General features: G+C 45.2%; 1 protein-coding gene across 3 annotated transcripts in view; it reads left to right on the forward strand.

Moving 5' to 3' along the window:
- The window catches only part of TDRD12 (tudor domain containing 12), a 104,165-nt gene that overhangs the window by 44,935 nt on the left and 45,579 nt on the right, over positions 1-13,651 (forward strand). For all 3 annotated transcript variants that reach the window (XM_070062518.1, XM_070062519.1, XM_070062520.1), the window contains 2 exons: positions 910-986; positions 5,362-5,442. In XM_070062518.1, the coding sequence (XP_069918619.1) occupies positions 910-986; positions 5,362-5,442 (158 nt within the window). The remainder of the gene's footprint in view (positions 1-909; positions 987-5,361; positions 5,443-13,651) is intronic.

Raw genomic sequence — 13,651 nt, forward strand, 5'->3', positions numbered from 1 at the left:
AAATTGTGTTTTTAAAATGCTCATTTTATACACAATTTGCAAAATGTTAATAATATTCTTTAGAGTCTATTAGGAACCAAAAACATGGTTTCTATTAGAAAAATCCTTGGCTACAATAGTTTTGTTTATGAAACCAGACTTTACATGTTTGGTTACTTTGAAAGAGCTCCAGCTCCCCTCCTACCAAGCTCTTGTTTATGGGACTAATGGCCTCTGCAAAATTAGGTGTTCTCATTTAGGACTGTGAAAACCTGGCATTCTGGGACACTCTTAATAGTTTGTTGCAGGGCTGGTATTGTGGCTCAGCCAGTTAAGCTGCTGCCTTCAGCAGCAGCATCTCATAGGGGTACAAGTTCTAGTTCCTGTTGTTCCGCTTCCAGTCCAGCTCCCGGCTCATATGCCTAGGAAAGCAGCAAAAGGATGGCCCAAGTTTGGGCCCCTCCCTTGGGCCCTGTGTGGGAGATCTAGATGGAGTTCCAGGCTCCTGCCTTTGGCCTGGCCCAGTCCTGGAAGTTGAGCTATATTAGGGGAGTGAACCAGTGGATGGAAGATCAATGTCTTTCTCTCCCACCTTCTCCCTTTGTCCCTTTAACTCTGCCTTTCAACTAAGTAAATTAATCTTTTATTTAAAAAAGTTTATTTCAGTTCTAACTGCCCTGCAGTAGTTTTGGCGAGAATGGTGAGTATCATTATGGGACATTGTAAAGCTGCCTTCTCTTCCGTCTAGTGACTCCAGCAGGGGTGTAACCTGTAATCATCTGCCTTTGCGTTCTTTGTCTCAGCAGATTGTTTTGTATATGAAAATTACCTGGACTGGTTCCTCTTGAGAATAATTCCCATGGATTTTTATTTAAAAAGAAATGTCTATATCTGTATGTTGCTGACATACTTTTTTTTTTCTTATTGAAGTGTATTGAATCTTCAGCATACTGGCCAACAAAAAGAGGAATAACCATATATGCCGACCCAGATATCCCAGCAACAAGGTATGATTTAAAAATTCAGCATAATTGGGTAGAGCCTGTAGTGTAATGTTGTCTTCTCTGTGGGAGACTGTTTCCATGAAACCAAAGTCTACAGACACTCGAGTCTCTTGTGTGACCCATGCACATTTCCATGTGCTAAATCATCTCTAGATTACTTCTGTGACTAGTACAGCGTGGCTGCTATGCCAGTAGTCATTAGACTGTATTGTTTGGGGCATAATCACAGGGAAAGGCATCTGCACATGTTCAGTGCAGACATAGATTTTTTTCTGAGTATTTTTTTAACTTTTATTTAGTAAATATAAATTTCCAAAGTACAGTTTATGGATTACAATGGCTTCCCCGCCTCATAACTTCCCTCCCACTCGCACCCCTCCCATCTCCTGCTCCCTCTCCCATTACATTCACATCAAGATTCATTTTCAATTATCTTTCTATACAGAAGATCGATTTAGTATATATTAAGTAAAGATATCATCAGTTTGCACCCACACAGAACATAAAGTGTAAAATACTGTTTCAGTACTAGTTATAGCTTTAATTCACATTGGACAGCACATTAAGGACAGAGATCCCACATGAGGAGTAAGTACACAGTGACTCCTGCTGTTGACTTAACAATTTGACACTCTTGTTTATGGAGTCAGTATTCTCTCTAGGCTCTAGTCATGAGTTGCCAGGGCTATGGAAGCCTTTTGAGTTCGCCGACTTCGATCTTATTCAGACAAGGTCATAGTCAGAAGTGGAAATTCTCTCCTCCCTTTATTTGAAATTCAGAGTTACAGAGAGAGAGGGAGAGAGGGAGATCTTCTATCTGCCAGTTCACTCTCCAAGTGGCCACAGTGGCTGGAGTTGGGCCATACCGAAACCAGGAGCTTCTTCCAGGTCTCCCACATGGGTACCAGGGGCCCAAGTACTTGGGCCATCCTCTGCTGCTTTCCCAGGTGTATTAGCAGGGAGCTAGATTGGAAGTGGAGCAGCTGGGACTCGAACCAGTACAGATGTGGGATGCCAGTGTCACAGGCTGTGGCTTTATCCACTACATCACAACGCCAGCCCCATCTGAGCATTTTTCGATGTGTGGTTTCTTGAACCCACAGATTTAATAAACCCAGAGATTAAACAGATTAAAACCCAGGGATATGAAGGGACTAGTGTTGTGGCACAACAGGTTAAGTCACCACTTGAGACACCCATATCCCGAATTGGAATGCCAGTTTGAGTTCCAGCTGCTTTGTTTCCAATCCAGTTCCCTGCTAATGTTCATGGGAAGGCAGCAGATGATGGCCCAAGTGCCTGGGCCCCTGCCATCCATGTGGGAGACCTGGATGGCATTCCTGGTGGCTTCACCCTGACTCAACCATGCTTGTTGCAGGCCTCTGGGAGGTGGACCTGGGCTAGACAATCTCTGTCTCTAGTTGTCTCTGTTACTCTGCCCTTAAAATAAATAATCTCACATTTATTTATAAATGGTATACATACATATATAGGCAGAGAGACAAGGAATGAGATAGACAGCTCCAATCCACTGGTTCCCACCCAAAATACCTGCAATGACCAGGACTGAGCCAGGCTGAAACCAGGTACCCAGAACTCAACTCAAGTCTCTGGTGTAGCAGGCAGGAACCCAGCTCACATCATGCTGCCTCCTAACGTCTGCATTGTCAGGAAACTGGAATTGGGAGCTGAGGCTAGGAATGGAATCTGGGCACTCTGATGTGGGACATGGGCCTCCTAACTGGTGTCTTAACCACTAGGCCATATGCCTGTCTGATTGAACATATATTAATGTAAAGGAAAAATCATGTGATGATTGCTTAGCAACAAAACTCAATGAAAATGGGTGCTAGATGACCTTATTTCCTTGTTGGACAGAGTAGTTTCTGTAAGGCAGGTCCAGTGAAGGCCAGCCTGGGGTGGTCTGGGTATGGAGCATGGGTATACACAGACCAGAGGGCAGGATTACTTAGGGGGTTAAGAGTTAGTGGGGAGCAAAGCCTGGATTGTCATCTCCTTAAAGATGAGTATCAAGGGTTTTGACTATAAACTTGTCTCATCAAGATATGTGTCCATAACATTAAAGAAACCACAGAAAAGCCATCACACTATACCACTTCCTTTGTAGTCTAAGAACTTAAGATAGTGTTCTACTTTTCCCCTCCTGGACTGTATGCTGTAGGTGTCATGTGATGTATTTATATACTAGAATCTATTACGACATTATTTTTTCCCAAAGAAACCTTTAATGAGTACAAATTTCATAAGTATAACTTTAGGAATATAGTGACTCTTCCCACCATACCTGCCCTTCTACCTCACCTCCCCCCCCCCCCATTCCCAGTCCCATTATCCATTAAGGAAAAGAAAAAAATGTTCCTTGACAGTCAAGACAAGTGCTGTTCAAGTCATTGCTTCTCAGAGTACCAATTTCACTTCTACAGATTTCCTTTTAGGTGCTGTGTTAGTTATCACAGATCAGGGAGAATATATGGTATTTGTCCCTTTTGGACCTCATCCATTTTGTTGCAAATGACTGGATCTCATTTTTGTTTTTACAGTTGTGTAGTATTCCATAGAGTACATATACTATAATTTCTTTATCCAGTCTTTAGTTGATGGGCATTTAAGTTGATTCCGTGTCTTTGCTATTGTTAATTGAGCTGCAGTAAACATGGGGGAGCAGATAACTCTTTTGTTTGCTGATTTTATTTCCCTTGGGTAAATTCCCAGGAGTGGGATGGCTAGGTCATATGATATCTCCCTACTGTCTTCCATAATGGCTTTACCAATTTACATTCCCACCAACAGTGGACTAGGGTACCTTTTCTCCCACATCCTCACCAGCATTTGTTGTTTGTTGATTTCTGTATGAAAGCCATTCTAACTGGGGTGAGGTAAAACCTCATTGGGGTTTTGATTTGCATTTCCCTGATGACTAGTGATCCTGAGCGTGTGTCTCTTTTCCTCTTTTGACAAATGTCTGTTTAAGTCCTTTGTGCATTTTTTAACTGGGTTGTTTGTTGTTGTGGAGTTTCTTGATCTGTTAATATATTCTGGTTATTAGTCCTTTATCAGTTGCATAGTTCACAAATATTTCTCCCATTCAGTTGCCTCTTTACTTTCCTGAGTGTTTCTTTTGCAGTAAGGAAGTGTCTCAATTTGATGTAATCCCATTTGTTAACTTTGGCTTTGATAGCCTGTGCCTCTGGGGTCATTTCCAAGAACTCTTTGCCTGTGCCAATGTCTTGCAGGGTTTCCCCAATATTCTCTAATAATTTGATGCTATCAGGTCGTAGATTTAGGTCTTTAATCCATGTTGAGTGGATTTTTGTGTAGGTGTTAGGTAGGGGTCCTGCTTAATACTTCTGCATGTGGAAATCTAGTTTTCCCAGCACCATTTGTTGAAGAGACTGTCCTTGCTCCAGGGATTGGTTTTAGCTCCTTGGTCAAATATAAAGTTGATTGTAGATGCTTGGATTGATTTCTGGCATTTCTATTCTGTTCCATTGGTCTATCCATGTGTTTTTGTACCAGTACCAAGCTGTTTTGATTATGACTGCCTTTTAGTATGTCTTGAAAATGACTTTGATTTAAACACTCAGGTATCTTTCAGAAAGATTTAACTAACTACACTGTAGCCTTAGTATGTAGTTAAGTTGGAACATTTGCCTCTAAACCAGATAACTGCTGGTGATGAATTCTTTTAGCTTTGTATGTCTGAAAAAATTAGTAGTTTCACTTTGGAAAACAATATTTTCACTTGGTCTAGAATTCTACATTGACAGTCCCTTCTTTGCTGTATTTTAAACTTACTGCTCTTCTGCCTTCTTGCTTGTATCATTCTTGGTGCAAAGTCTGTCATCTTTTTCTCTGTTCCTCTGTTTGCCATATGTCTCTTCTTCTGAGTGCTTTTAAGATTTTATCGATAGTACCAGTATGAGCAATTTAATTATTATTTGTCTTGATGTAGTTTTTCTCATATTGTTTTGAAGATTTATTTATTTATTTGAAAGTCAGAATTACACACAGAGAGAGGAGAGGCAGAGAGAGAGGTCTTCCATCCAATGGTTCACTCCCCAATTGGGTGCAATGGCCAGAGCTGCACCGATCCATAGCCAGGAGCCAGGAGCTTCTTCCAGGTCTCCCACGTGGGTGCAGGGGCCCAAGGGCTTGGGCTATCTTTTGCTGCTATCCCAGGCCACAGCAGAGAGCTGGATTGGAAGAGGAGCAGCCGGGACTAGAACCAGCACCCATATGAGATACCGGCGCTTCAGGCCAGGGCGTTAACCTGCTGCGCACAGCGCCAGCCCCAAGATATCTTCAAAATTGGGGCAAATAGGTTCACAAATTTTTAACAATGCTTTTTGATTTCTAGTGCTTCAAGTCAGAAACCAAATGAGAAACCACTTTGCCTGGCTGAGAAGAAGGATTATGATGAGAAGAATGGCTGTGTGAAGTAAGAGTTTTTGTTTGCCTGAATTGTTTATTGAAATGATTGTAATAAAATTATAAGGAGGAATTGATATATTTTATTATTAATTTCAAACCTATGTTCTCATCAGAAAATATCTATACAGTAAGACTCCTGCAGGCTCTGAGCTATGGTTTTCCTTCCTGATCAACAGTGTCTCTGTTTGGGGCTTTGTTCCAGAATGTCGTTTCCTTCACATTCCTGATTCTCTTGTGAAGTGAACAGGTTTATAAAATGAAGTAGACAAAATTGGGGCTGTTGATTCTCTATGGGTTGGTGTTTGTTTTCCTCCTAGTTTTATGGGGTTAAACAGGTCTCCTACCTGCTGGAGAACTGTTGGCAGCAGAACAGTAAATTATATACTTGTGTGGTCCACAAAATATTTTCCTGTCAGTTTTCTTTATTATTATTACTATACCAGCCTAAGCAGTTTTATATTGGAAATAGCAACAGCTGCACTGGAGCCACTAGAATGGCAGAAAGTTGGGAGGTGAGTGGGTCCTAATCTATCCACTGACTGGGCCAGGGAGTCGAAGTGGGGGTGGTGCTAGCTGTACCCCCAGAGGCCTCTGGCATAGCAGGAGCTCCTCGCAGAAGTCCAGGGCCAGACTTTGAAGGCTGCCATGGAGTCCACAGATCTGGAGGTAGCTGTTAATGCACCTGATTTTATGTCTCCCTGCAGTTGATTTCTTCTATTTTAAATTATAACCTGCTAAATTAACTCTGGAATGTTATTCCCTTTTATTTCTATATTCGAAAATTCTGTCTTGTCTCTCACTCAGTGTCTTTTACTTAGAACCCTGTGGTTAAATGACATCAGTTATTCTAGCAGTCTTATTTACGGTGGAACCTTGAAGTGGCTCAAGATTAAACAGAAGAGAAGGAATAAGCAGTGGGTTTCCTAGATACCCCAGGGTGGCCTGGTGATCCTGCCTGACTGGCCGTGCCATGTCCAAAGCCTGGGGAACCGAGTGCCGGTCATATCTGGCCCTCTGGTGAGGGCAACCTGAAAAAGAGACGGCCTTTTCTCAAGTATGATCTGCAGGTGTCACAGCCCTGTAATGAAATCTGTGTTGAAAACGGTAATAACGTCAGGAAAGGTGACACATACTGCCCGGCCAGTAAGGACGGTGTTCAAGGTCGAGCATCCACCAGCCTCCTCTGTTTGAAGCTTGTTTGCTTTTCCTGCCAGTTTCTGGCACTGATGGTGTTGCTCAGTCTGTAAGTACCATCATGCAATTCTGTTTCTTTCTCCTTAGAATTATGTCTTTCACATAACTCATTTTGAAACCTCCAAATTATAGTGAGCTGAGGAAGAGGCCACCCCCGAGTCAGTCTTCTTGCCCATTCTGGGAATGCATGCCACTTGTCCTTTGGGTTCTTGGATCATTGGGTGGCAAGGAGAGTGTCAGGATCCACTCCAGAGTTGAAGGGCCCATAACTGCAAGAGAAGCTGCTCCCCTTGGTGTAGTCTAAGCTGCTTAGATTGTGCCTGAGGTGCGATTTCTAGCCTGTCATCAACTTCAGCAGGGGCCCTCGGTGTCTGCTGGGAATGGTGGTGAATTTCAGCTCCATGTGGTTGGTAGCAGCTCTCCACAGCATTATTGTGAAGAGGGTGTTGTTGCTGCAGCCAGAAGTGCCAGGAAGAGTACTTTCACGAATGCTTAAGGAGGTGGTCTGGGTGCAGGGAGAATGGAGTGCTGACCAGTTGGCTCCTGTGTGTCATCTGGAATGTCTATGACCCTGTGGCTTTCTTTTCATTTCTTAGCCTGTCTTTCCTCTGTCTCATTCTTACTATAATATGTTCTTTATTATTGTCTACCATTAAACATTTTCACATTTGCCTACTTTGTACTACCCGCTTACTTAAAATGGAAATTTTTCTCTAAATACATGTGTTCTTTTTAAAGATACATTTATTTGTTTGAAAGGCATAGCTGTTGGGCAGCAAAGGGTTGGGGGAACTTGAGAGATTTATCTGCTGAGTCACTCCCCTCAAGTGACTCCAACAGCCAGTTCTGGGCCAGGAACTCCATCCAGATCTCCCACATGGGTGGCAGGGGTCCAAGTGCTTGGGCCACCTTCTCTTGCCTTCCTAGGCCCATCAGCAGGAAGCTGAATTAGAAGCAGAGCAGCTGGGACTTGAACTGGCACAACAATGCCATTGTTGTAAGCCGCAGCTTAACCCACTGCACCACAATGGTAGCCCCCAAATACATGTATTCTTTATAATACTGTCTCAATATCAGGGTTTCATCACCAGTGCTTAGTAAAGCTTTATAGACTGAAATGAGCTTCACAGAGGCTGTGGAATCCTGATGCTGGCAGCTGTCTTTCCTAACCAGAGCGCTCTGCCAGAGTACACTGGCTGGTGAGCTCTGGTTACCACTTATCTTCCCTCTTGAAGTCACATGTGTTCCTCCCATGATCCCATCCTCCGACATCCTGATTCTGTGAGATGGACATTCAGTGTCCACAGGCTCTGAGCACAGAACCGAGAGTGATGGAGTTCCTTATCTTCTGTTGCTTTTCCTGTGTGTATGTGAGAGAGAAAGAAAGAGAATATGTGTTTGTTTACTGATGTAGCTCTAGATCCCCTCTGTTGTCTACACTTACTCCCTGCATTCTACTTGTGTCTCCTTGGAGACCTCCCCAGAGCCTCTGGCCTGCCCTGGTTTCTGCCTGAGGAGCTCCATGTTTGGGAAACACTCTTGAACTGAATCCTTTCTCCTAGACCTCCCAGCTTTCTCTTCCTTGGTTTTACTCTCTTATTTTGGTAGAAAACATCCTTTGGTAACTTCCAGAGAAGGGAAACATGAAAGATACAATTTTTGAAACTTCCCCTAAATGCTTTTAAACTATCGGCACACTTGATCCATAGAGTGGGTGAACATTTTGAATGCATTTCTGCTTCATCCTCTGGTCTCCAGCTTCTGTTGCTGAGAGGTCCTCTCCTTTCTGATTCCTTATTTAAGAATCTTCCCAGCCTTTCAGAGTTCTCCTTTTTCAGTGATCTGGAACAAACGAATACCAGGAAAATCTGATTTTAAGAATTTCCCAGCTGGCGCCACGGCTCACTAGGCTAATCCTCCACCTTGCGGCGCCGGCACACCGGGTTCTAGTCCCGGTCGGGGCGCCGGATTCTGTCCCGGTTGCCCCTCTTCCAGGCCAGCTCTCTGCTGTGGCCCGGGAGTGCAGTGGAGGATGGCCCAAGTGCTTGGGCCCTGCACCCCATGGGAGACCAGGAGAAGTACCTGGCTCCTGCCATCGGATCAGCGCGGTGCGCCAGCCGCGGTGGCCATTGGAGGGTGAACCAACGGCAAAAGGAAGACCTTTCTCTCTGTCTCTCTCTCTCACTGTCCACTCTGCCTGTCAAAAAAAAAAAAAAAAAAAAAAAGAGAGAGAGAAAAAGAAAAAGAAAATAAACCATAAAGCATTTTCTTAAACTCTTTGGAAACTAACCAGTTCTCCCGTTAGAGCCAGTGTGGGGTGATTTCATGCTGCAGTGCCAGTGGATCCTATTCATTGGTAAACTCATGTCTCTCACTTTGGAAAGTACTCTTGCCTTTCTATTTTATTGATCTCTTCACCACATTCTTGTCTTTCAAGAACCATGAGTCACATCTTGGATTTCCTGGACTGGTCATGGAAATTTTTCTTTAATATTCTTCTGGAGAAAATGTATGGTGCTGCAGTTAATATACCACTTGAGACACCTACATTCCATATTGGAGTGCCTGGATTTGAGTCCTGGATCTGCTTCTGACTCCAACTTCCTGCTAATTTGTACCCCAGGAAGCAGCCAGTGATGACCCAAGTGCATTTGCATGTAGGAAACCTGGATGGAGTCCTGGTGTTGGCCTGGTCCAGCCCTTACTATTGCAGGCTTTTGGGGGAATGAAGTAATGTATAGAAGATTCTCTCTGCCTGTCTTCTAAATGAATTAAAAAATGCTAAAAATACAAATACATTTTTTCTTCTGTTATTTCATCTCTTTTTGCTCTACTTTTGGGACATTTTCATAACTTTATTTTCTAATTTTACTAAGTCTTTAATTTCAAATATTAAATTGTATTTTGCTGGATTTTTCTCTTATGTGATGTCCCACCCTTGTTTCCTCTTAGTGATGTTTTCTCTTATTTCTCTAAGGATACTACTAATTTTGTGGAGACTTCTTCTCCCTGTAGTGTTTCTATTTTTTGCAAGATACAGTTATTTTTGTCTCTGCAAGGTGAGAGGTTTTCCCTAGATGGCTGTGGTCTTTGTCTGCTTTTATTTTCATGTAGGGGCCTAACCAGCCTCCTAAGGCTTCTGAGTGCCCAACAGCTCGTTGACTGTGAGTCTCATCGTGGAGTTAGCTGCTGTGGGGGAACCTCTGAAGTCTGTCTCTAGTCCTTCCTCCTCAGTAGGTCAGATGCCCCAGGAAAAGTCCTCCTGTCTCTTGCCATGGGACAAGATCTGCTTGCCAGGGTCCTGGGTGCTGAGTGACAGAAGCCAATCAAACTGTCATTTTTCAGTTGTTAGCTTAAGCTCCCTCTTTCTAAGTACAGTCCTTCTGAGACAGGATGGAAGCAGGGGCTATGCAGTCAAGCCCCTCCCAACCTGACATGTGTCCATATCCAGCTTGAAACCAATCGGAGCAAGGAGCATCAGACCCTAACCACAGACGACCCCTGCTGCCCTGCTAAAGGACTTCCTCAACCTGTACCTGCCCCCTGTAACTCATGCAACAATAGGTGACTTTCCTGGGGTGGTGGTAGTAACGCCACCATTTTGAGGGTGTTGTGTGCAAAAAACAACAACAACAAAACCACAAGAGCACCTCTGCACAGGACACTAAGCCAGGTGCAGACCAAAATGCTTTGTGCCAACAGGGAGTCACCATACCTTCCCAACCCCATAAAAGCACCTGTTCGGCTACTGTTGGAGAACCAGTTGGCAGAACCTCTTCATGCCATGCTTTCCACCTTGTGCTCCAACACAAAACCCCCAACGAGTCTTGTGTGGGTTGCACATTGGCCTCTTGTGCGTTGATACTTGCAGGTGAGCCAAAGAACCTGGGGTCAGTAACATGTTTCTGGTTGGAACCTGGCAAAGGGAGTATTTCCCCTTGGGGAAGGTGAGGGTTGGTGGGTGTACAGACAGATGGAACCCTCTCTCAGTGGGGCAGTGGCTGCCTGTGCCTTTGCTTCAGGGTCTCTGCTGTTGGAGAGTTCTCTGACCTCCCAGAATCCCAGCTTACCCCACCCACTGTTTTTCTTTCCTCTCACCTGTTTTTCTTTCCTCTCTTTTTCCTCTTTAAGTCCTCGGGCTTGGTTTTTGGTTTTAGTTTTGGATTTTGATTTAAGGCACCTTGGCAGACATCACGTGGGGTGGGTTGAAACTGTTGGCTCCTGGCACTGATCACGCAGCAGGGGACAGGTGGGTTGCCCCTGTGCACTCTGGTTACTGGGTAGAATCAACACAGCTGACTGCTGGAGCTGCAGCTTTGGTTTTGGTTTAGTCCTGTCTGAAAACTCCCAGTCGATGTCCTTTTACTCTGATCTTGCCTCCCAGGACATCATCTTGCTCCTGCCCTCCAGCCACGGCTCCCACTACCTGCAAGGTGGCTGGAGCTTCTAAGCCATTCAGATTCAGGTGCCCCATGGATATCACCCAGCAGGGATCATGGAGAACTGGTGGGGATCATCCCCTACCACACAGAGTCCATAGAGGCAGATTTGAGATTTTTCCTCCTGATCCTTCTGCCTCTCTGATCTTGACTGTTACTTTGTTTCTTGCTGCTTATATCTGCAGGTGGGTCAGGACCAGGGTGCTTGTATTCACGGATAGCTGCCCACTGGTGGAGACACTACCCAGTCCCAGGACCTTTAATAATAGGCCACAGACTCCATTGAAGGGCCCATATGGGAAACACTTCAAGTATCCCAGACACTGTCCCCTGGATTGCATCTTAAACACTTGGGAACAGTTTAGGTTGGATGGCTAAAAAGGAAAAAGTTACTTTTTATTCAACATGGTATGACCTCAGTACAAGGAGAGGATCAAGAGACATGGCCCATGAACAGGTCACTAATTTATAACACCATTCTTTAACTGGGTTTTTGTGTTTTGAGGGAAAATGTGGAGAAATTCCTTGTGGTCAAGATTTTTTTGAAGCTCTGTCGGGACCCCAAGCTTCATGATTCCTGTTGAGGCTGCATGGCTGCTGTTCCTAGGCACCCCGTCCTGCAGTCCCTGACCGTTAGTTACTGACCTCATCTTTAGAACCCCAGCTCCTTGACCCCCATTGGCTTCTACCACTTTGTCCTCATCCTGTTGGCATCCCAGACGCTAACCCTGGTGTCACCTCCTCCATGCCTTCCACCCCTTCACAACCACCATCAGGAACAACCCACCTGTGTCCCCTTCCTGATGGGCCTCCACTGGGCTGCAGAAACAGCTGTCTTCTCTCCCACCCCACCTTCTATGACCCAGACTGCTTTCCTTTAAGAGGAGTAGCAGGTGGGGAAGGTGGAGTCCCAAAGTCCATGCTTCTTTCTCAGTAACTGAGCTGGGACTACCTCAAGAACAGTTTAGCTGGCTTTCTGAGATAGTGGAGGTTTAGAGGTGAATTTACAAAGCTAAGCTTGACCCTCTTACTAGGCAAGATGTTGTTGTTTGTTGTGCCCCCAGTGCATTTCCTCAAGAAGGCCAGAGAACGAGCAACCAGTTTTGTCACCACTCAGTATCCCAGGTAGGGACAGAGTGGTTCCAGATCAGGAACACAGTGGGATTGTAGATCAGACTGAGAGACAGGATGGCACAGCTTATTGCCTTATAACAGAGGGGATGAAAAGGTGTGTGATGCAGCCTGTTAATTATGACACAGTTAACAGGGACCATTCAGGAAAAGGAAGAGAACCAGCCAGCTTTTTGGGCTGGCTCACCGAGGCCTTTAGGAAATACATGAGCACAGATCCCGACTGCTGAGTGTGAGCCTTACTTGCTGGGTGTTTTATCATTCAGGCAGCCCCGACATTAGAAGAAACAAACACTGAGGCAGGACCTCAGACCCGATTGTTGATCATGGCGGAGGAGGACTTCAGGGTCTTCCAGCAGTTGAGACAGGACAGAGGAGATGAGCAGAGGTAATAGATTGGCTAAAGTGGTGCAGCTTTCTGCTGCCCTAAATAATTAGCCACTCCAGGAGGAACCCCCAAAAGCCCAGAAGATCAGACAACCAGAGAGGGTACACCAGCCACAGATGCAGCCAGAGTGCCTATTGCAGGCTAGAGGGCCACTGGGGGACCCTGGCAAGAGACCCCTCCTGGCCAGCCTCTTGGATGGGAGGCAGGCGGTCACCTCCTGATGAGACCCAGGCACCTGCTCGGTTCCGACTTCAGCACGATCCTTCACCATCACTCCAGCAGAACCCCAGGCACTCTAGAAGTGGCAGGTAGGGGAACTGAGTTCCTTGTGTTCACCGGAGCCGCCTACTCTGTCCTGACTCATCCTGTCGGCCCCCTCTCCAACTGCGACTGCATGGTAACAGGTACAGACAGTCAACCTAAGGTAAGAGTTTACTTCCCCCCTTGCCGATGAGACCAGTCTAACCCACTCCCTTTTATATGTTCCTGAGCTAAACTTGGGGTTGCTGTCTCCCTAGAAAGGACCAGGTACAAATGATGGTGAGCCATCACAGGCAGCTGCCTGTCAGTACTTCTCAACCCCAAGAACCCAGAACATGCCAGTGTTCCTGAGAGTGTTAAAAATCAAGTAGACCCATCTGTATGGGACACTTCCACCCCAGGGCTAGCCCATAACATTTCCCCAGTAGAATATCCGTGAAAGAGACAGTACCCATCAGACAGTGGCCACGAAAGGAATCTGCCCCTGCTCTGGAAGTCCCTGGAGCTTGGATTGATTAAGCCTGTCAGTTTACCCTGCAGCACCCTGGTTCTCCCAGTCAGGAAGCCAAACGGGGAGTACTGCTTAGTATAGGACCTGTGGGTAGTGAGTGAGGCGGTTTTTCCTGTCACTATGTTATCCCAAACACATACACTCTACTTACTCAGATACCTGGAGAGGAAAGGTTCATTTATATACTGTCCTGAACCAAAAAGATGCCTTTTTAAATTAATTCCTCTTAACTCAGAGTCCTAATACCTTTTTGCCTTTGTGTATAGAAACCTGGACACTCGGGAAACTATAC

Source organism: Oryctolagus cuniculus, chromosome 18 (assembly GCF_964237555.1).
Source record: "Oryctolagus cuniculus chromosome 18, mOryCun1.1, whole genome shotgun sequence".
Classification (NCBI taxonomy): domain Eukaryota; kingdom Metazoa; phylum Chordata; class Mammalia; order Lagomorpha; family Leporidae; genus Oryctolagus; species Oryctolagus cuniculus.